The following is a 24598-nucleotide window of genomic DNA, read 5'->3' as shown; positions in this document are numbered from 1 at the left end:
GCTGCACGGGCCGAGTGTTTAATCTAAAAATGGAAGACGTGGGGTTGGGGGCTGACGGGGCTCGACCTGGGCGGGGACGAGCGGTTTCGCCGGTGGAAGACGATCCGAACCGGGCCCCCTGATCGGGCGGTTCGGTCCCCGACGGGCCCGAGGTCTTCGATATGCTCGACGGGACGAACGCGTGGCTCGTGATCGCGGCTCCTCCGCGAGAAACCGGATGGATCTCGCGATCCGTCGACGCGATTTTTATGAGAATTTAGTACGATGTACAGCAAGCGATATTAGGAGGAGTTTAAGTCATCGTTTTCATCATCTTGACGTTCTTCGAGTGATACAGACGTCGGAGTGTTGCAGTTGTTTAAAACACCTGCGGACGTCTTTGTCGAAAAGACATTGCACTTAAGAATTTTTATCACGAGAACCACGCGTCGTATCGATATGAAGCTTTTTTCATTTCAATCTGAGAGCTTCGCTCTGTTTTGTAGATTTTTTCTGTGGTAAAGTCATCGGAAATTACTTCGCAGGAAATTTTCGAAATTCCTCGACAGCGTCATCTTTCGCTACGAAAAAATTCCGAGACTCGACGGTCTGTATCGCTCGAATACCTCGTAAACCAGTAAAATGATGACTTAAAGTCTCCCTAAATATCTTCGCTCCATGTCATACTTAACCTCGATCGATATCGCTGATCCGGATCGCGAGATCCGATCGACTTCTCGCGGGAAGACCCGTTAAGAACACTACAGTGATGAACACTTCGAGAACAACGGAACGAAATACTGTTCAGAGGCAACAAATTGGCTAGTCGCAGGAACGTGGCTCTGATTGGTACTCTGATAACCCCCACCACTCTCCAGAACCTGACCTCCGAACCTCCTGTCACGCGTGTCCTTCGTATTCGCTGAAGCAACAACATCTACGAACTAATCGAAGAGATCGGTCACGGCTAAGAGATCGTCGAAATTAACTAACCTGCTATCTCTGCACAGCATTCCGCGGGAGATGACCCGATCTCATCCAGACACACGCCGAAGAGATTCCGATCGTTGACGAGAGAATCTCGGATCTTAATCGGATCGCTCGGAAATAGAAAAAAAAGAACGCGACGATTCCGATGCCGGAGAAGTCGAAGCAACTTATCGAATTTATTCCGGCTTTCGGACGTTTATACGGCGTCCTCGGGAACTTATCTTAGCCAGCTCGAGGCTCGTAAAACGACAAATTCCGCGATATTATCTCCAGGACGTTCCGCGAAGAGTTTTTCGTTTCCTGGGTACGTTCCAATTCTTACCTATAACTTGGCCGAACGTATCGGCGAACCTACTTCGGGAATAGGTGGCATCGATCCCCTTATTAGCTCCGACAAGAGATTCTGGTATCCGAAACGTGACCAAAGAGAAACGAGCGAAGACTCTTTGCTTGGAACCGGGATTTCGGGAGCGGTGTTCGAGCATCGCTCCCGGTGAATTCCACTCGCCGTCTGCCATAGCGCAGAAAGACGGCAATTACCGCTCGAACCAGCTAAGCGAACGTGCTCGCGATCCACTTGTTAGTCCAAAAACTGCAAAGCCTCCGTTCCGACTTCCGTCGTTTCGCTTCGAAGCGGCAGACGCGTGCGAGCCTCGTCGAAGAAAGAGGAAATCGCTCGTGCAAAAGCCGAAAGACAATAATCGCCGAACAGACAGGCTAGCTAGCGAATGTCCTCGCGAACCACCGAGCCGAAAAACGACTTCTCCAAGGCTTCGCTCGACTTTCCGACGGATTCCAGTCACGAGGAAGACTCGAGGAAGACTCGAGGACGAGACGAGAACCGACTCGGCGAACAAAGGAGCGCGTTTCGTCGCGAGGAATCCGGTCGGCCGCGCGTGGAAACGCTTCCCGGCGGATGTAGTGGTTGTCCCGTGCATTTCGGCAAGTTCGGGCCGACTGGAGAGGCCAGACAGTGAACGAGGAGGGTACGCGCGGCCTGTGGCAGGAACACATTCGTCGTGCCGTCGTGACGGCGCACGTCGTTGCCCGAGCTCCCTCGGTACGTATGAATCTTATCATTGATTTAAAGCCGGCCAGAAACACATTTGCCAGGCGACGTCGCCGTCACGCACGGTTTTAACGGCTGCACGGGACCCCGTTCCGTCGTAAAGATCGTGTAAACGGTCGGCCATGGCCCAGACACGCGGCCCGATCACCTGCATTAATCACGCGGCGTCGATTAAAGTCGGCCTGCGAGTAAACTATGCGCCCAACAACCGCTGGATGCCGTTCGAACGGTTAATAGAACGACTTGCGCAAACGTTGCGGACAGATCCAAGTCGGAGACCAGGATTAACGACTGGCAGCTGACTTGGAATGCGGCTGGAAACCTGGTCGAACCGATGCAAACTTAATGGGACGCGATTAAGCTCGATCAAATTCGTTTAACCCTTTCGGTACGAGCGCGCTGTCCGCAGTGACGCTCCCACTGTACAGGGTGCCGCGCCGAAAATGCGCGCACAGCACAGGGTCGGTCCACTTTTTTGTGCGAAGATTTTCTTAAGCGTCAAGTAACAACTGTGCTTGATCCGTTTCTAAATCTTTTTTGTTTCCTGTAAACATTCTGTAAAGAGCCTACAATATGTTAAGAACTATGAACAAGTTTCGAAGAAAAATGTAACTTCAAATTTTTTAAATCAATTCAGATCAAACGACAATTATACGTGTAGCTGTTTTTTCGGAATCCTTGTAAGAAGAGACTTTATCCGTTCGAGTCCTAGCGATTATTCAGAAAACACGGTCGGAAAATGCCGAACAGCGTGATAGCGCGCTTGTCTTAACTGATTGCGAAGAGAATGAAGCGGCACGATAGCGCTCGTCAAGATTGACAAACAAAACGAAAAGAAAAAAAAATGAAAAAAAGCAGCTATGCGATGTACGCGCGTCACTAAAGTTTGATCGCGACACAAGATCTGAACAGAGCGATCGCGCTGCTTGGGATTCAAACGATTAAAAGCATGTAATATAAATGTATAAATAACCCATGAATTACTATTTAAGGTTTATGATTAACCATTTGAGTCTCAGGGGTTATTCAGAAAACACGGTCGGAAAATGCCGAACAGCGTGATAGCGCGCTTGTCTTAATTGATTGCGAAGAGAATGAGGCAGCACGATAGCGCTCGTCGAGATTGACGAACAAAACGAAAAGAAAAAAAAATGAAAAAAAGCAGCTATGCGATGTACGCGCGTCACTAAAGTTTGATCGCGGCGCAAGATCTGAACAGCGCGATCGCGCTGCTTGGGATTCAAACGGTTATTAGAATAATTTCTAATATGTCAGAAATATAGCTCACACGGATGCCAAATGTATTCGGCGCTCGACCACACAGGTGACCAGATGGATGCCGGATATATCCGGCGCTCGTACCGAAAGGGTTAAATAAGTTCTCCGTGTAGACAGAAGAGGATCTCCGAGCAATCGAGAATCTCCGAGAACTCGTGAAACGGCAGGAAATCATTGTCGAAATTGCATGTGAAACGAGGTCTAACGCGACTGGATGTCGATCGGCTGCGATAAAACCGGTCGGTTTCCGACTGAGAAGAAGAACGGTAACAGCGAATAGGGTGGTATTCGTATAAATGATTTACGACCGCCGGGAATCGGCGCGACTGTACAGCTCAGAAATTAGTTTCATTGACCAACAATAGCTTTTAGCGGCGCGGTGTTTAGGTACCGCTGATGCATAGTACGGGCCGGTCTATTAGCTATTAAACACGAAGTGGATATCCGTGTATGTGGGATCATTGCTGCCGCTGGCCCACGGTGAATTAGTAACCCTAAAGCGGGTTTACACGGTGCAATACCAGTCGTAATGCAAGCGTACACAATGCAGGGGATTACCGAAGAGTGGTGGGCGAGCACCGGCTGGAAAACGAGTGCAGAACGAGTGTATTTAGGCGGCTGGAATAGAAGCCGAATCGAATCGATTCGCTGATACCTACTTTCCCAAGGGTCTTCTAATTTCGTTGTTAATTAATTCGGAGAATATAATTCGACGGGGATATAAAGCGGCGCTGGAACGAGCGCCGGATGAAGGAACGAGAACGATGATGGAGGAACAACGAATTTTCGGGTTAATCGACGATTAACACGTGGCGGAGGCGAGAAAGGTCCGAGCCGAGTCGGTCGGACCGCTGAAAAATGGCGCTCGCCGGATAGAAGAGATAGGAGAGGAACGACACTTAATGGGGTTTCGATGGGGTCTCGTCCTCGATCTGTCAGCCGGCCGGACCATTTATCACTTCTCATTTTCCCTCGTTAACGTCGCCCCTGGCTACGCGCTGGTTGATTTACGAGTCGATATACGCCGCTCGGAACGCGGCGGCCTGCAGTCGATACGCGTCGGGTTCCCGACACCGGAAACCGTTGCCACTTTTCGACTGGCCCGGAGAATCCTGCGTCAACCGTTTCGACGATTCCATCTGTCATCGACGCCGCCTCGAAAAGAGAGGAAAACGAAACGGAGAAAAACGCAACAGAGCGGAAGAAAACTCTCGCCGACCGGCGAATCACGATTCGCGCGGCTCCGAAACACGACACCTATCATCTTCTTTCTACGATGCGACGTTGTGGAACCGCGAACTTTTTTCACATCGCTGTTCGTCGATTGGAAGCACGGTGAAGGAAAAAGTGGACAGAATGTCCGCGACGCTGAAAGTTTACTTCCGTTCCGGTCCACGCGAGAGGCGCTAATGTTTCCATCGGTGCTCCTCGGAACATTACTTCTTTAAATTCTACTTGTATAAGCGTTGTACTGCTACGGTGGTGTTGCTGTAACGGGTGCTGCACACACGTACACGCGATGGAAACTCTGACGGATAGCACGAAAGTGTCCACTGGAGCAGAGTCGGGCGACATTTTATTCGGATGACGGATAAAAGATAAAAATTAACGAATAAAATGTTAGCGTACAGATATTCAATGGGATACAAATTTATTTAGACGAAAATTTGTTCGGATACAATTTGATTCGATTAAAATGATTAAAATGATGGAATGTAAAGTGTTTTCCATGATCTATCGATTTATTTCTTCTATATTATTCTTTGGAATTATTCGAATAAAAAATGTTTCAAATCATTCGAATAGTACATTAATCGAATAAAATATTCGACTAAAAAGAATTCGCTCGGATAATTGTCTCAGATAAGTATTTATTCGAAACAATCCAAATAATATCCGACTCTGCACCCAGCGGACTAAATCAGAAGTAAACCTTCAAAATCACAGTAGTGGGGGTACAGCCCGCCCACCTCTCCTTCGTACACGGTGATTGGAAGGTAGCAAAGATTATCGAGCGAAAGAATGGAACAAGATGCAAAGATCTCTAAATCTTTGGAGCTCCGCTGTGGAGAGCTTATCCGAGGGACGACGATCGAAAGAGTCCCTAGAACAGCGATATGGAAGACAGAGTGAAGGAGACGAACGATCCCCGGAGTTTCGACCTACGATCAGTGTCGTCCTGGAGGATCTCCTTCGGTTTAAGATTGCTCGAACGATCGCGAGCCACGCCTCGATTAGTCCACGAGACAGTAAACCTAGCAGGATCGAATTTACTGGAGCTAACGATGGTGTCTACTTGCGTGCTTCGGGGGCTAAGGGAGCAAAGACTCGAACTGCACGAAGACAGAAGGCTGCTTGACTGGAAGAGGTATTCTAAGGACGACCTACAAGTTCTCGAAGAAGGAGACTTCGGTCCGAGACTAAAAACCCGTTCTCCGATTTCGCGACTTCAAAGCACCTGCGATTAACCCCTTGACTACGGCAGACTTTGAAACGCGTCGGTCGTACCATACGGCAGAAATTGAGTTACGATGTATAGTAATGTCAGTAATTCGAGCCTTGAGGCTCGTTTCCATAGTTCTCTTGACAATTCGTAACTATAAAAACGAACCGCGAGGCTCGAATAATCGTATCTCCTTTTCCCAAATTGTCCATTTTTGTGGACAATCTGAGCGTTAGTTAGAGAAACATTACTGTACGCCGAGAAGGGCGAAATTTTGGATAGGAATGCATTTTTGTGAAAACATATTTCAATAATCAGAAAGTGAATTTCACTACATCAAAACAATATTATTTATTTCTCTGAACCGAATTACTGTAAATGTTACAAATTGAATACTAAAGTAAAACTGTTTTTCTCGTCTAACTGAGATAAGATCTATCGGAATAAATATCGATAATATTTTCTGGGCGCCTATAGACGCCCTCCGTGTCAGAGAACAAAACGCAAAATTCCTAAGCGCCTATGGGCGCCCACGGTAGCCCAGGGGTCAAGTCGAAGCTGCTCGACCATAATTCGATCCTTCTAATAGAATTAAACATCGTTTCTTCGACGAACGATCGATCTTTCCCGCATATTTCAGGCGGTCGCCGGAGAAACTCGGCGTTCGGATAGCGAGCAAACAATCTCCGACTCGGGAAATAACAGCAGCATCGCGCAATCGATCGAATCCCCGAGATCGGACGGCTTCCCGATTCCGAACGAAAATTTTCGGATAAAAGTAACGGCGGATTGCAACGATAGATCCTCGATAGATCGCTCCGTGGCTCGAGGAAGCATGCTCAGCGCGGATCAGCCGGGAAAACCACGCGAGAACGTTCTTCATCCTTCCGGGCAGATTTTTGGAGGAATTCCAAGTAGTCGAAGGGCTCCTCCGTCCAAAACTTGACGCCTGGATGTGTTCCATTGTCCGTTTGGATTGTTCGGACACGGAGAAAGCGCGATTCTTTCGTGCAAACCGTGGCTTTATTTTATTTGTAACCGATCCGATCGCGGACTTCGGTGCTTAAGAAACGAAGTGGAAAATAGGGAACGATTAAATTCGATTTTACTTTATCTTCCTGTTCGCGCCGAACACGGATGGACCTTGCGAAATAACCAAATGAAATTCGCAGCGTCTTCGGACCCATCAAATACGGAACGACTCCGGTAGCAAACGTGGACGCAATTTATGTGCGGCGTACGGAACGGTTCACCGAAACGAAGGTCTTCCAATTTCCCCGAGATATTTCACGTAAAATTGAAGCCCGCGTACGTCGGTGCTCGAGATGTAACGCGAATCCGCTGTACCAGCGCGGGATGCTGGGCCGCCGTTCTCCGAAAACAACATCCAGACGAACGAACTACAGATCGGGCTCTCTCGGGCGGATCGATGAGCCGGATCTTTTTTTTTCGAAAGGAATTCCTCCCGGCGAGATGCGATTGCGCTTTGCGTACCGTTTTTATTTTCCCTCGGCCGCCCGTCTTCCATTCGCCCGCGGCGAAGACGGGGATCGCAGAAATTTTTACGACCGCCGACCAGGACGCCGGATTTATCCGGCTCTTATCAAACCGGGCCGAACGATCCGTGCGTTACGCGAACTGATAAAACGTATCACCGGCTCGAATTCCGAAACCCGGCAGTGCTCCGCGAACAGCGCTGACACTGCCGTTCTTCCTTTCCGGATTCCCGGAGTGGAACTTGTTCGGAAAAATCATTTTTTCGCGTGTGTCCGTGGAATTGCGCGCAGGATCTCCGCAACGTGGAGCAGCAAAATGTAGAATAAAAGTTCTGCGCTATTTACGAAGTAGCCCTCGGCAAAATATTTGTTGCAGCTACTATGCAGTGGCTCTCGAGCATGGTGGTATCGGCCGGTGAACGATTGTTCGGCGCGGAGAGAAAAATACCGCGAAATGTAGGACAAATTCTCGATTGTTTCGCGAATATTAATACGGCATGCGAGAAGAATCGATTCCCGCGACACACGAGCTCGTCCCGATGGCCGATCGTCGAGCAGCAACTTTCCTTGTGCCTGCCCGGAATTCAATTTCGGCCGATCAATTCTATTCAGCCGGTCTTCCGATATTGCAATACTTCGTCTTTGAGAAAGCGCGGTTTCGCAATTTATGCCATACACTACCACCGTTCTTCCGAGCCACCGACAAGTGGGTACGGTGAATATCGAACGGCCCCCGTGTTCGATATCACCGTGCTAAAACGGCGGCCGAATATTTCCGAAAAAGCCGAAAAACAATCGCGTCCGGATTTCGTCGGCGCGTCTCGAGACGACCCGTCTCTCTCATCCTGGCGCGAATCAACCGAATTACCGAGCCGAGGAAACTCGAGCTCGAGGAACGTTATTCAGCTCGAACGGTAGCGAATCCTCCGGCTAGGTCGTTAATGCCTCGGATAACGCCTCATCGGGTTTATCTCTTGTTCGGGACTCGCGGCGGCAGCCTATCTCTGTGTTGTACGCTAGTTGAATTATCGCGACTTTGAAACGGAGAACCCGAGAAAGGGTTTCTAATGCCGGCGAGTCCTCCTCCCCCCTCCCCCTAGAACCGGAGGCCGCGGTTCGGCGGCTCTTCGCGTTTAATCGAGTCCCGGAAATTAGTCTGGAAGCGGCTGGTAATCTAATCGCAGCATACGCGATCGGGATCCACGGAGCGGCGCCTACAGAAATCGGAGAACAAGGCCGATTAGTCTCTCTCTCTCTCTCTCTCTCTCTCTCTGCTCCTTCGAGATCGAGGGCGATCGACGGAAGAACCGATAGATCGCGCGACCGCTCCATTGACAAGATTAAACTTCTATTACCGACGAAGAATTAGAGTTAAACGCCTAGTGCCTGAGAGCTCGGAGAGAGCGATAAGAATAAATAGGGCGTCGAGAGTCTTCGTTTCCTCGTAGCTCCGCCACGAGACTCCTTCGAACTGGACGCAACACACCTTCGCGACCAGACCCGAGATCGAAACTAGCGTGGTGTCCGCGTTCGTCGGAGAGAAAACTCTGAACCGTTAACGACGCTGTCGCCTTCGGATCCGAAGCAATTGGGTCCTGCAGGGACTCGTTAAGATTCGTTTCTTTGATTGAGATGCTCGGACCTTCGCAGGACCTTCTAGGCTCTTCTCGGAGCGGAAACGAAGAAGAATCGTTAGGCCTTCGATCCGCCTAACTTTAGGCCTTAGCAGGTGTTCCGAACTGGAAGCCAGCTTCAGTCACCGAATCATTGGATCGACTTGACTCGCTCGGGTCCCTGTTTCATAGACTTCAAGCCTTCTTTAAGCACCTAGATACCGGTATACCGGCGTTCTTAGCACCGTTCGCGTCTCGCCTCGGGCTGATGGAGATACCCTGAGACGTGTGAACGCCGTTTCAACGGTTAGAATCTAACTTTAGGCCTTCGCAAGTGTTCCGAACTGGAAGCCAGCTTCAGTCACCGGATCATTGAAACAACTTGACTCGCCCGGGTCCCTGTATCATAGACTTCAAGCCTTCTTTAAGCACCTAGACACCGGTATACCGGAGTTTTTAGCACCGTTCGCGTCTCGCCTCGGGCTGATGGAGACACCCTGAGACCTACGAACGCCGTTTCAACGGTTAGAATCTAACTTTAGACCTTCTCAGGTGTTCCGAACTGGAAGCCAGCTTCAGTCACCGAATCATTGGATCGACTTGTCTCGCTCGGGGGACCCTGTATCTTAGAATTCAGGCCTTCTTTAAGTACCTAGACACCGGTATGCCGGCGTTCTTAGCACCCAGAGAGACCTATGAACGCCGTTTCAACGGTTAGAACCTGTTTCGAACCGAAAACCAGTCTCAGTCCAGATTCTTAAGCCTAACCGAGACACCCTAGAAACATACTCGGACTTCTACGCTTCCGACTTCGGAAGCCACTGTCGACAGAAATCTTGGAACAGCGCAGCATACTCGAACGCTGCCGCGAATCTCGGCTGGAAGCCGATGGTCTCGACGGATCTGCGTACTCGGAGGAGTCTCGGACACAGTCTCCGAAGACCGAGGACCATCGGCGATCGTAGATACGCGAGATTCGATTAGAGTTAGCGAAAGGAGACGGCCCGGTCGAAAGTTTGAGTGTCGGTGGAGTCACCGATGGGCCGCTCGCCGACGACCTTTGATCCTGGTCGTCGGCTGACGCGAGATGCCCTAGATGGTCCTAGTAAAAACGGGGGGCGGGTACGTAATCAACGATCTTGTAAAGAGATCATCGTCCTTGGCCCGAGCCCGACTCACACCCTTGTCTCGTTGTAGGGGCTGGACGAGGTGCTGGTGCCCTGGCGACGCTGCCGATCATTGTCGCCGGGCACGTTGAACGCGACATTCGGCACGGTGGTCGGGTCGATCGGTTGATAATGGGACTGGACCGGTTGCCCGCTCGGCTGCGATTGGTGAGAGTGGGAGGAAGACGAGGGTGGGCCCTCGCTTATCGAGGTCGTCGAGGCGAGAATACGGCGACCGCGTACCTGGTAACGTTGGGGGTAGCAGCGGCCGCAGCAGGCGTGCAGCAGGCCGCCCCTCGAGGCAGTGCTGTGCGCGGGCGAGGTCAGAGGTGACGGCGAGCCCGGCCTCTTCGGGGCACCGTTGAACGGCACCTCCATCTCCACGAACTCCCGATCCTGAAACACACCGATCGGATTGCGTTAACGTCGTCGGAAACTTCGTACAACCTCGGCGAACCTGGTTCGTTTAGAACAGCTTTGCAATTAGGGCGCTTATCTCTTAGGCTAGCCGGTTCGGATGATAGACGCTCGCCTGATATGTTTTCAAGTTTTCAAGGAAGGCGTTCGGATAGCAGAAGCTAGACTAACCTGCGACATTGTTCTGATCGTCACAGAGCGCGGAGATTATGTCAGCATCCGGGACAAAAGTCATAACTTCTGAGCTAATCAATTTTCGACCAAAATGCCTTAATGATTTGTCAAAGAATATACAACGATGCATCGATCTGCATAAGTTATATAATTTTCTTATGCAGATCGATGCATCGTTGTATATTTTTTGATAAAATTTTGGTCGAAAATTGATTGGCTCAGAAGTTATAATTTTTGTCGCGAATGCTGACATAAGCGCCGCGATCTGTGTATTTTCTTTGACAAATTATTAAGTCATTTTGGTCGAAAATTATATTTAAAAAAAAATTATATAACTTCTTACAAAATTCTGGTTTATTTTTTATCTAATAATCAAATCTTATGTTTTTGTAAGTGAATGTCCGCGTACAAAGATGTTGACCGGTTATGGCTACATATTTTATTAAATGACTCTGAAGACCGCAACTTATCGCAAAAAAAGTTGTCATAGTATGAAAATGTACTGCCCTACTGAAATATGATGAAATAAGGATCCCAGAATATTTTGAGCCGTTTCTTTTTGAAACCTTATATAAAGTGTAGGGCAGGTTTATTTTAGGTTACGGTTATGTCGGAGTTATGTCGAAGTTATGTCAAGGTTACGTTAAAATGCTAACCCAGTTAAAATGGTCGTTCGTCCGAGGATGAAACAGCTGTAAACATCTATAATACAATTTACAGGAACCACGTCATCGTCCAAACGAAACCACGTTCTCGTTGCAGGCGCATAAAGCTGCCATAGCACGGAGAAAATCGCGTTGGTAATTGTATCCGTAACGAGTTCTTAACCGCGTCCAACTAGACGCAGTTTGGAGCCGCAGCCTGCCGAACCGGGAACTTTGATTAAAAGTAAAGATTCTTTAATTAAATTCAAGTTTGTTCATCGATCCGGGCACCGCTTCGTACGTTCCGGGTAATTGAACGATGGCAGAAGACTGCTTCACAATTTACAAGTAGGAAAATCGAGATTTTCCCATCGCCGTTCCCATAACCGTTGCCCGTGCAGGGCAATCTACTTCGCGAGCCGATTAAGCATGGATGGAGAGTCGGAGAATTCGAGTATTGTGGATAAAACGCCGATTTTTCTGCTTGAAGAATGTGGCAGACACTCGAATTTTATAGACGATCGGGCACTTCGAATGACTCGGGGTTCGTCTTTCGAACGCGAACTACCGAACTTAGGCCGTTAACGCTGCAACTTGCAGATTTATCGTTGCCAGCTTGGCATTCGATGTCCGTTCAATTACCGCAGCCGACTGTATCAATTTTCGCAGTTGCGTTTTCTTTGGAAACATTCGTGAGCATGTACAGAGGTATTTTCACACGAATACAATGACAATTTAAATTAATTGTAGAAAACACCACCAACTTAATGGTACAATCTGACGTTAGAAAGACTGTAGGAACACTTTCAGCGTCGAAAATCATATAACAAATACATAAAAACCTTTTAACTAAATTATATAATAAATCTTTTCTATATCGTTTTGGAAACTAGCTAAAAATTAGTGAGTAGTGACAGCTAAATTTCTAACACTCCGAGCGTCGAAAATCATATAACAAATACATAAAAACCTTTTAACTAAATTATATAATAAATCTTTTGTATCGTTTTGAAAACTAGCTCAAAATTAGTGAGTAGAGACAGCTAAATGTCTAACACTCCGAGCGTCGAAAATCATATATAACAAATACATAAAAACCTTTTATCTAAATTATACAGGGTGTCCCAAAATTATGGTATTTCCAGGAAATGTGGGGTTCCTGAGATCACTTGAAGTAACTTTTTCCTTTACAGAAATGTTTTCCGAGGCATGGTTAACGAGTTATTAATGAAAAACGCTTGACGAATAAGAAGCGAACTCGGTTAGCGCGAGGTGGGGCAGCCAACTAGCGCGCGATTCCGTTCATTGGCTCGCCCGCCACGCGTCAACCGAGCTGGGATTCGACCGCTCGACCGCTGGCGCCGTTGGCTCGGCCGCCATGACGTCAGCCGAGCTGGGATTCGACCGCTCGACCGCTGGCGCCGTTGACTCGGCCACTTCGCGCCAGCTAATCTCCCCTTTCATTGGTCACTGTTTTTCGTTAATAACTCGTAAACGAAGCCGCGGATCGCATTTTCGCTGAGGAAAAAGTTGCTTCAAATGACCTCACGAACCCCTCACTTCCCGGAAATACAATAATTTTAGGATACCCTGTGTAATAAATCTCATTTATCATTTTAGAAACTAGCCAAAAATAAATGTCCTCCAAATTTGACGGGTTCGTGCACGCAGGAAATTAATTTGAAACAATACAAAAGCGGTAGAAACGAGTAAAATAATGCAGCTTAGAGCACACAGAGATTGTCAATATAGAATTCCGCGTTGCCCTAATTTCCTCAGACTTTGACAAGCATCAAAATAGATTAAATTACAGGAAATTAAGTAGTTCAAATTAATTTAAATTAAAGAATTAATGCAAAGTTTTCAAGAAACAATTTCAGCTTCTACGGAATTGTTCTGGTTTTCCGAGCTTTTTGCCAGAGGCCGCGCGTAGTCTGTAAACGATATTAGGTTAGAGCGCGGGTTTCGCCGTGATTAGAGTGGCGTGATAGGCGAAATTCTGGATGCAGAGGCCAAGGCAACAACTGGTCCCGGTTGCAAAACCCGTCGCTCCCCATTGGCCGGGTAATTCGGTAGGAGAAACAAGTTTCCGCGCGCGCTGGGTCGGTGGGATCGCTCGACGGTCGAAACTTTGCTCGGGTAACACCGGTGCTGGACGGGAATGGGTCTCCGCGCGAATCGCGCTCGTTCGAAAGCGAATTCGTCTCTCGGCTCTCGCTCCCGGAACAATTTCCCGCTGTCCCATGGAACGTTTCGGACCGGTTGCCTTTTATAACCACCGATAACTGTCATATTCCTAGTTCGAATCGTCTCTTTTCCATTCGAGAGGTCCAGCATCCTCGGCGGAACGGCCCTCGGCGAATCTATTTATTCGATCGCTCGATATTGAAATTCTGTTCTATTCGACAATTAGCTGTTACCAATCGCCATTAGACCGGGGATTATCGACTGCTCCGTGTCCGATTGAAATCGACTCTGCTCCGTACGAGAAATAACCGTAATAACGAATTTACCGCAGCCTGAATTGTCCGTGAACGTCCATGTCACAAGTGCCCATAGACTCGCAAGCATCAAATTTTCGTCCCAAAGTGAACTGAAATTGCCTGGCATTTTTCTCAGAACGATCGAACAGGCGTTCCTGTTGTCACTAAACTGCGGATTGTACGCGTTTGCGGTCAAAATGAGTAGGTGCAATTTAGAACAGTGGCACGTTAAAAATAGTCGAATGATTCCAATACACCGTTTTTAACTTATTCGAATTATTAACCCTTGTTTCTTGTAACAAATGCAGGACATGTCGAGACAATGTTAGCGTCGGTTAGGGAGACATTATTGTACACGATGGCGCATATGTTTGTACATTCTAAAGGGCACGGCCCGCTAAATAGATACATCAAGACATAATGAAACGCAAGGGCCGAGAGAAGAAAAGTATGCTAATCCGGCGGATGATCCAAAGAAAGCCGGAGCAGGAGGAGCCGAGGGAGTCTCGCTGACAGGGATAAACAGAGAAAGTGACGAGACAAGATCGTTAACACTAATCCGGGGCGAAGTGGTCCACTAATCCGAGCAGCCGGCTGCATGCTAAGAGCAGGGTCGTCTCTCAAAGGCCAAAGACGAGATGAAATCTATCCTGTAAGTGCTGAACCAGGTCTAGCCGGTGTGCCCGGGCACTTCTAAACCCTTTCCCAGCGGTTTTCCACGAGGGAGAGAGAGAGAGAGAGAGAGAGAGAGACGTTTGCTCCGTCGCTCGGAATCGAATCTCGAGCCCGTCGCAGCTCGGAGATCGCTGGATCTAACCGGCATCCCCTCGACGCCTCGGCATATATCGTTCCTAAAATTGCGAGAAGAGCCGTCACGTTTCGGCACGCTCTCGCGACATGGTCGACGAACCTGAATCATTGATTTTTCGTCCGAAAATTTCATTTGCCTCCGCGCCGTGATAACGAAAAAAAAAAATGCACCGGCGTAACGTATCCACGGTTTTTCTATCCTCCACGCTTTCCGCCTGTTCGTTCCTTTTTCCTCCCCGTTCCATTGTTTAAACCCGGCCGTATCCCTTCGGGAGCCCTGAAATATCGAAATCTCGGATCTCCGGCTCGCCGATTGAATTCCAGGTATTGAGAAACACACGGGAAACAGATGGCACCTCGTTCACCGAGTATCTCGACTCGGTGACCCGCGAAGATATTTAAATTTCATGAATCCGGTATAATCCGGCCGCACGCGACCCGGAAAATTCCGATTATTTTACATAGAACCGGCGACGAGAGTTGTTTATTCCCCGGAACGACGAGTTCGAGTCCCTGAGTCCGCTGAAGAATTGAGTGGGCCGAGAGAGGAGAGAGAGAGAGAGAGAGAGAGAGAGTGTTCCAAACCAGACAATCTCGTGGAATTCGCGGCTTTCATCGCACTTGTCTTTCGGGCTGGTTTGTTAAATTCTGACGCTACGTAGCGTCCACTATTGCGAATACTTTTGAATTAAATTTATACAGGAAACAGCTCGATGCGGGTTCTTCGTGCCAGACAGATGTTTCAAAAACATGCAGTGGCTGAGAGAACGAAAAACACTTTCAAAATTATCTCTTTTTTTCAGTCGCTTATCCCCGTTTTCCATCTGAAGAGTAATAGTTGTATTTGGAAATTTTGTTCGGGCCAATTAATAAATGGATCGAGATTTCGTTATGTAGATATCGTTATGCGAACTATAAATGCAGCAAAAATCCTCACTCATTTTCTTTCAGCTTGCAATCAAAAGTAGACAATTTAGAGAGAGAGGAAATTCTCTGAGAATTTTGTAGAAGTCATTAGGAATGTATGGAAGATCGATAGATTTTTTTGGAAGCACTGAGGAGCGTTTGTAGTGGCTCTAAGAGTTTATAGAGACTTCTGGGGACATGTAGATAATATTTAGACTTTTTATAAACACAGTGAATTCTCTCCAATTGTCCCTTAGCTTGTAAACAAAAATGGACAATTTGGGAAGAGGAGATACAATTATTCGAACCCCGTGGCTCATTTTTATAGATGCCGATTGTCAACAATTATAAAAGCTCTCTTCCCAAATTGTCCATTTTTGTTTACAAGCTGAGGGACAAGTGGAGAGAATTCACTGTACAGTAATGTCTCTCTAATTGACGCTCAGATTCTGCACAAAAATGGACAATTTAGGAACAGGAGATACGATTGTTCAAACTTTGTGGCTCGGTTTTTATGGTTATCGATTGTCAACAACTATAAAAACGAGCTGCAAGACTCGAATAATCATATCTCCTCTTCCCAAATTGTCCATTTATGTGCAGAATCTGAACGTCAATTAGGGAGACATTGCTGTATTTCTAAAAAGTCTAAAAATTGTCTACATGTCCCCAGAAGTCTCTATAAAATCTTAGTGCCGCTGTAAAGACTCCTCAGTGCTTCCAAAAAATTCTATCGACGCTCCATGCATTCCTAACGACTTCTATAAAATCCTCAAAGTCCTCTAAAGGATTCGAAGCGTTCCCATAGAACCCTGAAGATTCTTCGAAGATCCTAGGAAATGTTCGATATCTATCACAGATCTCTAAAGACCACTATCGATCGACTATAAGAACGAGCCGCGAGGCTCGAATAATCGTACCTCCTCTTCCCAAATTGTCCATTTATGTGCAGAATCTGAACGTCAATTATGGAGACATTGCTGTATTTTTAAAAGGTCTAAAAATTGTCTACATGTCTCCAGAAGTCTTTATAAAATCTTAGAGCCACTGTAAAGACTCCTCAGTGCTTCCAAAAAATTCTATCGACGCTCCATGCATTCCTAACGACTTCTATAAAATCCTCAAAGTCCTCTAAAGGATTCGAAGCGTTCCCATAGAACCCTGAAGATTCTTCGAAGATCCTAGGAAATGTTCGATATCTATCACAGATCTCTAAAGACCACTATCGATCGACTATAAGAACGAGCCGCGAGGCTCGAATAATCGTACCTCCTCTTCCCAAATTGACCATTTTTGTTTACAACCTGAAGGAATATTGGAAAGAATTTACTGGTAGTACGAAAACGTCTTTCTCCGCTGCAATTGCATCCGGTAGACGTCCGTTCTCGTTGAACATTATTACACCTCTTCCCAATGTTCCCGGTATCTTTTTAAGAAGAGCACCGAGAAGTGCGTCAAACTTTTGCATTCGAACATTATACACTGCGCTCGGATAGCACGAATACACTGTGTTTTACATTTTTCTCTCGACAAATGGTACTATCAGACATCTTCCGCCGAATCACTTTTAAATCTCCTCGCAGCCCTCCGCATAATTTTCCCATTTCTTATCCACTGTGTTCGAAATTTAAGCTGGATATTCCGGCGTATATACGGTGTACAGAAGTACCGAGGACTTACCCGATGCACGGAAAACTTTCCTCGTAATTCCAACGGGAAGCTCGGCGGCGCTAAACTTTGTATTCGAACGTGTTCCGTCGGGGATCGATATTTTGAAAAAATCCTACGCCTCCTTAAGCCCGTCTTTATCGGGCCGACAGCGAAGGCCGACCGAGCGTGATGGATATAAAATGAGCGAGCAAAAGGGGGGGGGGGGCTGGTATATCCGCCGACAAAGGACAGCCCTTCACCTGCCCCATTATTTTCCCTCCTGCGAGAATCCCGTTCGTACGTCCTCGATGGCACGCGTAATTGTAAAAATGAGCTCTCTTCGATCGACGGATGGCTCGCGCCGGGAACCGGGACAGTTCTGTTAGAGAGCACCAAGATTTTCTGGAATCCCTTCATTTTATTCCCGTCCTCGAAACCTTCCCCGAACCTTTCATCGGCTATCGCGACCACGAGATTGATTAACAGGATGCACCGAACTGGATACAATAAGCCGTATCGGCTCGTCTCGATACGCTAAGCCGTTCGTTCTTGTTAGCATATTCACGATTATCCGAAATTGATCGGAAAAAAAACGGGATTGTTCGGATAATGGAGCCATTACTTACATGGAGCGCCAGATAAAATTCTTTTCCTTTTTTTAATTTAGCTTTTAAGGTCTCGTCAGCTCTCTTCGGTTATATTATTATATTATACTTGGTTATTTATATCTGGAGACCAGAAGAGTTCTTTTTTGATTTGCTATTAGATTGATGATTTGCTATTAGATCTGATTAGATTTGCTTAAATCGTGCTATTTATGTACATCTGAAATCTGTTGTTCGGTTCACTCATTGCAATTTTAGAGTGATCAGACATTTTTCTACTGTAATAATTTCTTAAAAGATAATTATACATATCACAGTTACTCGACTGCTCAAATATTGTCGACAAGACAACGGAATACTATTCTAACTTTAATCAACGAAATAACATTGATACTTTACTAGAGCTAGAGATTAATAAAATATCTGTGACTTGTTACGAAGATTTAGAACATGATCTACTGAATATGGATGTTATTCGGGTCTTTGAAAACGGAATAAAATCTATTATTAATATTTCGACGTTAAAGTAAAGATTGGCATTCCATATTCCACGATTTCCGTATACTGATCTTTTATTGAAGATTTGACTTTCAAATTTATCAATCTAGAAGACAAGTTGGTGTTGTATATTGTGATAATAACCATTGTTTTAATCTTATTATTATTTCATTATTAGTATTATTATTATTTTATTATTACTACTATTATTATTCTATTATTATTATTATTATTTTATTATTCTTATTATTATTTCATTCTTCTTCTTCTTCTTCTTCTTCTTCTTCTTATTATTATTATTATCATCATCATCATTATATTATTATTATCATTATTTTATTATTATTATTATTATCATTATATTATTATTATTATTATTTTTTTTTTTTTTTTTTTCTTCTTCATATTATTACTATTATTATCTTGAATTTTTGTAGAGAAATTAAAAGGGATTTTGCCTGCCGATGCTAAGTAAATAAATAAATAAATATAAATTATCTATCTCACTTATCCGTCACAAGAGCTAATCGGAAAAAATCGTGGGATTAACAATGACCAACTCCGTCCAGGTCGCGATTTAGTAGTTAGCGTTCAGGAAGCAAATGATCAAAGGGCTCTCGTATCGAGTCTATTGATCGCGAGTGAACGTCACGGTGCCGTCGGTAACGTCGACGACGGTCTACGGGAAGAACGGTCTCGCGAGTGCGCGGCTAAGTTTGTTACGAAGCGCAACTTGGACGGTTCTTTGTCGCGGCTCCGGGGATGAGGATCCGCGCTCCACTTTGATCAATGGACAAAGGCTCTCGCCCGGTTCGGCAATAGGCGAGGCAGCAGGCCGATCAATCTTTTCCCGTTCGCCAGGCTCGATTTCGCCCGGACACGGACGTCGAGAACACATCCTCCGGCACAACAGTTCGCTTGCTAAAGCAAACTCGTTAAAAAGAACACGAGCCGAGAGAGACGCAGGGGAAGACGGGACACGAAACTTCACCGGGGAACCCGACAGGAGAGCTTAATTAATACCGGTGTGCTCGAGAGAGGAAAAATGTTTCAGCTAAGAGCACGTGGCAATTCTCCCCCGAATTGCTGGGCCCTCGATTCTCGATATTTCTTGCACGTTGCCCGCCCATTTATCTCGCCCAACTTTATCTCCGAAACTCCGGCTGATTACCGGTTTTTGGCGAGCTCTCGAGACCGGGGGATTTTAGCTTCGGTTTCGACGTTCTCGGAGCTATCAATTATTAATGATCATGTTACGATAGTTCGTCAAATTTTGTTCGTCGAAAAGTGGACACGAAGAGAAACGTTAGTTTCATCATTTTTATATTTTTTCCCTTGCATATTACCTTCGTTTCGTAGCAAAGTGATTTTTCCGAGAATAAATGAATAAGTAAATAAATAATTTTCAAGCTTATAATCTCTCCCCTTCGATCGATTTTTGACGAACCCAGATAGAACGTCGATCAAAAATAAATAAGTAAATAAATAAAACATCGATAAAAATAGATTGAGAAAGAGTATTAACCCTTAGCGCTCCGCGCTTTTCTTGAATACCGCCTACCAGCAACTCCGGCACATTTTTGGAACGGAGCGCCTCAGATAAAGGAAGTCTTATTTCGAGCGGAAAATATTACACGTCCTTGCGAATGCATTTGATTTTATTTATTTTATAAATATACATTTTCCTATCGTAAATAAAAGATAAATTTTAAATTTTGTAATTCACTATGGCGCGATATCTTTGGTAACGATCTCCCATGTGCATTCTGGGTTTACTCGGACAAGTGTCACAGTATTCGCTTTGCCAAATAGAGTTACTAGATATTTCTTTCAAGTTTAGAACATTTTCTGCGTAATCGTTGGTTTCCTTTATAATTTCATTTACCAATTCGTCCGTGAAAAATAATTGAAAATATTGTATCGGCTGTTCGATGTTTGTAGGAACTTGTGGTCCAATGACCTGTGGCAATACGCTAAAAGGTATTCTATCTGGAACATGTAATTCTTTCGTAACATCGCGCCATTCGTCTAAGTCTTGTAACGAATCTTCGCTTTCGCTTTCAATCATTCTCACTCTTCGTCTCTTTGGTAGTATAATTTCGCTACTACTACTCGAAGTGTCGGAATCATAACCAACATTGTCTTCCACAATGTCTTTTAACTCTTCAAAATCAAATACGTCTTCGGTATCGCTCGGCTCTAAATTCTCATCGTAATATTTATTTTTCTCCATGTTGCTAACCATAGAAAAGGTCAAAAAATGGTTTAATCGTAATGGTACAGACTTAGCACGTTTCAACTACAGATAACAATCGCTAACGCCGACGATAACGTATGCTAAAAATATTTGGCTCCGCAGCGGAGCCTTCGGAGCGCTAAGGGTTAAAATTTGAATAGTATCCGACTGTTCCATTGGTTCTTTTTTTCTTTGGATTTAAAATCGCGGATCTCAGGATTCGAAATAATTTTGAATAAGTCGAGTCCCTTAAGGATTCTGGAAAAGCGAACGCAGTTGCTCGTGGAGATCGCAGAAGGGGTTTTTTTGTGCAGATTTTATATTCGCCGAGCGTTCGATTTTCAGCAAGGATAAACACGCGGTGGGAACAGCGACGGCCTGGCGTAGTTCCGTGCAAAAAGAAATCGTGGAGAACCGCTTCTATAAACAGACCGTCGCCCGGCTATTTTGGTACGGCGAATTGTAAAGGTGGTTATAAACGCACTGACCTCTCCAAGATGGTGACGCGTGACATGACACCGTTTCGGAGGGCCACACCAATTGCGCCTTCTATTTAGCGCAGCCATTGATCTAGCCCCGCGACCGTTTAAATATAAGTAAAGAAATTCCTGGCGTCGTTCACCTCGACGCGGAACACGTCTAAAACCAGAAACGCGCGGATACTTCGCGTGCGAACTCGCACATATCGTTCGGCGCTTCCGTTGTTCGTAAATTCAGTGGGAAAAGCGAACATTAAAAGGTTCCTCCGCATCGATCGAATGCGAGAACGACTCGCGGTCTCCGAAATATGTACCCGAGAGCTTAGAAATAACTGTAACAAATTTACAAGTGCTTAGACGTTCAGCGTGGAAAACCAACTCCAAAAATTCCCGCGAAATCTGTGTAACTTGATTAATGAATCTATAAAATTAAAATTAACCATGGACGATGGTATTTTAATTCTCTTGCATTCTAAACATCTTCGTGAAATTCCGTTTGTTCGAATATGAATTCAAAATGAATTTTTAGAACTAATCATAAATTAGCGAGTGAGACGACGTGTTAAGTAACATTTAATTTAAACGAGTCGATCAAATGCAAAATAGCAAAGTTATTTAAATAATTCGACAATATTGCATTGCTGTCAACTCGCTAAAATTATTAAAAGAGGGAATAAATATGTCTACGTAGTTCTTAAATCTTGCAAATTAACGATGACAATTTTGATTTTATATAAAAATCCGATCAAAATGCTTTCGATGCTTCGATTCGGGAATTTATCACAGATGAAGAACGATCCTATCGAATAAACGATAACAATGAAAATGACGAGACTAATAAAGATGATGAAAAATAAAATTATACAACTCAGAAATTGTGTCGTATATCATTCTATCGTTCGAACGATTCAGTTTTGGTTTTCCGTGTGTCTCGAGCTGGTTTTCCGAGCGGAATCGTTCGAGAAAGAGCAATTTCTGCGATCCAATGCACGCGAGCACGTGCTGGACGGCTCCGTGGCCCTCTAAGCTTTTATTTCGAGGGCCTCAAGAGCTGTTATAGACGACAAGGACCGGCGAAGATGGACGCGTCCGACGGCGACACCATTTTAGAAATGCAGCGACCGCGAGCCTCGGCCAGGATGGATATGCATTCCCCGCTTAATAGTGTCAGCCGATCAGAGTTCGTAAATCCAGCTGGGCCATCCCCATGCCCCATAAATAACTCGCTACGCCATCCGACTTGACCCCGGGACGCTCCTCGCAATTTTACAGTCGCCCGGCTACCTAGACACCGAACGCTCTCCATTCTATTCCCCGAGATTGCCCGGACGGAACCTCGGATTCGTCCATGGCAACAGGAAAAATCCAACGATATTTCGTCAAGAAAAACGAAAATGTATCCGCGAACAAGCGCATATTCGATCATTTCACGATGCTGGTTCTTGGAGGCTGGTTCACGTTTGATTTAACTTTTCATCTTTCTAAGGGCACAATAATTCCTTCAAAAACTGTTTATATATACATATATACAGGGTGTCTCAAAAATGTCTCGCAATCCGGAAATGGGAGGTTTCTGAGGTCATTTGAAGCAACTTTTCCCTTTGCGAAAATTTTCTCCGAGGTACTGTTAACGAGTTATTAACGAAAAACAGTGACCAATAAGAATCGAGTACGGCTGACGCGAGGCGGCCGAGCCAACAGCGGAACTGGGATTCGACCGCTCGACCGCTGGCGCCGTTGGCTCGGCCGCCTCGCGCCAGCCGAGCTGGGATTCGACCGCCTGGCGCTGTTGACTCGGTCGCCTCGCGCCAGCCGAGCTCGCCTCTCATTGGTCACTGTTTTTCGTTAATAACTCGTTAATGGTGCCTCGGAGAAAATTTTTGTGAAGGAAAAAGTTGCTTCGAATGACCTGAGGAACCCGCCACTATCCGTATATATACCCATATATATGTATATATAAACAGTTCTTGAAGGAATTATTATTGAAACGTTTTAAGAAGTGCGACATCGATATAAAGAAAGTATTTAATTTGTAAATGTACTCCACAGTACTCCATACGTTTATCCTAACGAACAATTAAATGTTCGTTAAAAAACACTACAATGAATCCCTCCGATATATTCGCCAAGGAATATTCGATTAAGAAAACGAATAAGCGCGAGATCGGAGAACGAGACGAGAACAGAAAAACCGAATGTAGGTTTGGGATAAACAGAGCCGCGCGGCGCGGAGCGGCGCGAGAATTTAAAACCGCCGATTCGACGGCGTGGAAATTCGCAGCCGGTGGGAAAGCGTGAAAACGGGCGAGGGAAAGTCTGCCCGTTCGAATGTCCGTAGCCGCGCGGCGACGACGCCGAAAAAAGGGTGACACGGCTGACCTCCCGCGAATTTAATATCGTCCGGCTGGAAATAAACGTGGCGGAAAGGGGCCGATGGCAAGAAAGAGACCGGAACGGGTGGTGGAAGACAGAGAGACGGACCGGTCGTGCTCCTGGACGAAAAGAAAAATTCGAGCGACACCGTGACCCGGCGACGAACTTTTCCCTCTCGCGATCGATTTTCAAGGTGCACGCAAATTTCCATTACGTCGGCTCCGGGAGACTAATGCCTCGGGTCGGGACCGAAATTTTACGAGCTCCACGGAAATATCTGGAAAATGCATTCATTTTCTCAACGAGAAAGCTGCCACCTTGGATTTTAGAGACAGCCAGATAGCTTCTTTTTCATTCTGCATGAACTGTTTTTCTTTCTTCTCCGTGAAACACGGCCACTGTTCTTTTATAATCAACTCGTTCCTCCGAGCTGCGTTGCGTCACACGAGCTCGCCTCTCATTGGTCAGTGTTTCTCGCTAATAACTCGCAAACGAAGCCGCGGTTTGCATTTGCACTGAGGAAACAGTTGCAGTAAATTCTTCCCAATTTTCCTTCAGCTTGTAAACGAAAATGGACAATTCGCTGCTCACTTTTACAGTCAATAATTATAGGAACGAGGAGCCAAGGCTCGAACAATCGCATTTCCTGTTCCCAAATAGTTCGTTTTTGTTCACAAGCTGGAGGAAAATTAGGAAAAATTTACTTCGAATGACTTCAGGAACCCCTCATTTCCCGATTGCGATTGTCTTTTATGTCACCATGTACATTCAAAAGAAATAATCGACAAATGAAAAGCGATCATAATGCTTCTTCGAGCACGACAATGTAACTTCCTACCGAAGAAAATAAGTCCCCATTGCGAAACGAGTCGAACGGAAGTTAATTCCCCGGTTTAGGGAAAAATAGGGAAAATTTACTGTACTTCAAATGACCTCGGAACCCCTCATTTCCCGATTGCGATTGTCTTTTGTATCACCCTGTACATTCAAAAGAAATAATCGACAAATGAAAAGCGATCATAATGCTTCTTCGAGCACGACAATGTAACTTTTTACCGAAGAAAATAAGTCTCCATTGCGAAACAAGTCGAACAGAAGTTAATTTCCCTGTTTAGGGAAAAATAGGGAAAATTTACTGTACTTCGAATGACCTCGGAACCCCTCATTTCCCGATTGCGATTGTCTTTTGTATCACCCTGTACATTCAAAAGAAATAATCGACAAATGAAAAGCGATCATAATGCTTCTTCGAGCACGACAATGTAACTTCCTACCGAAGAAAATAAGTC

General features: G+C 45.7%; 1 protein-coding gene across 10 annotated transcripts in view; it reads right to left on the bottom strand.

Moving 5' to 3' along the window:
* Shal (potassium voltage-gated channel protein Shal) overlaps nucleotides 1-24598 on the bottom strand; it is a 263748-nt gene that overhangs the window by 60277 nt on the left and 178873 nt on the right. For all 10 annotated transcript variants that reach the window (XM_076523683.1, XM_033485505.2, XM_076523687.1 and 7 more), the window contains exon 4: nucleotides 10278-10430. In XM_076523683.1, coding sequence (XP_076379798.1) covers nucleotides 10278-10430 — 153 coding nt within the window. The remainder of the gene's footprint in view (nucleotides 1-10277; nucleotides 10431-24598) is intronic.

This window comes from Megalopta genalis, chromosome 7 (genome assembly GCF_051020955.1).
Source record: "Megalopta genalis isolate 19385.01 chromosome 7, iyMegGena1_principal, whole genome shotgun sequence".
Classification (NCBI taxonomy): domain Eukaryota; kingdom Metazoa; phylum Arthropoda; class Insecta; order Hymenoptera; family Halictidae; genus Megalopta; species Megalopta genalis.
This window is presented reverse-complemented; position numbering and strand designations above follow the sequence as displayed.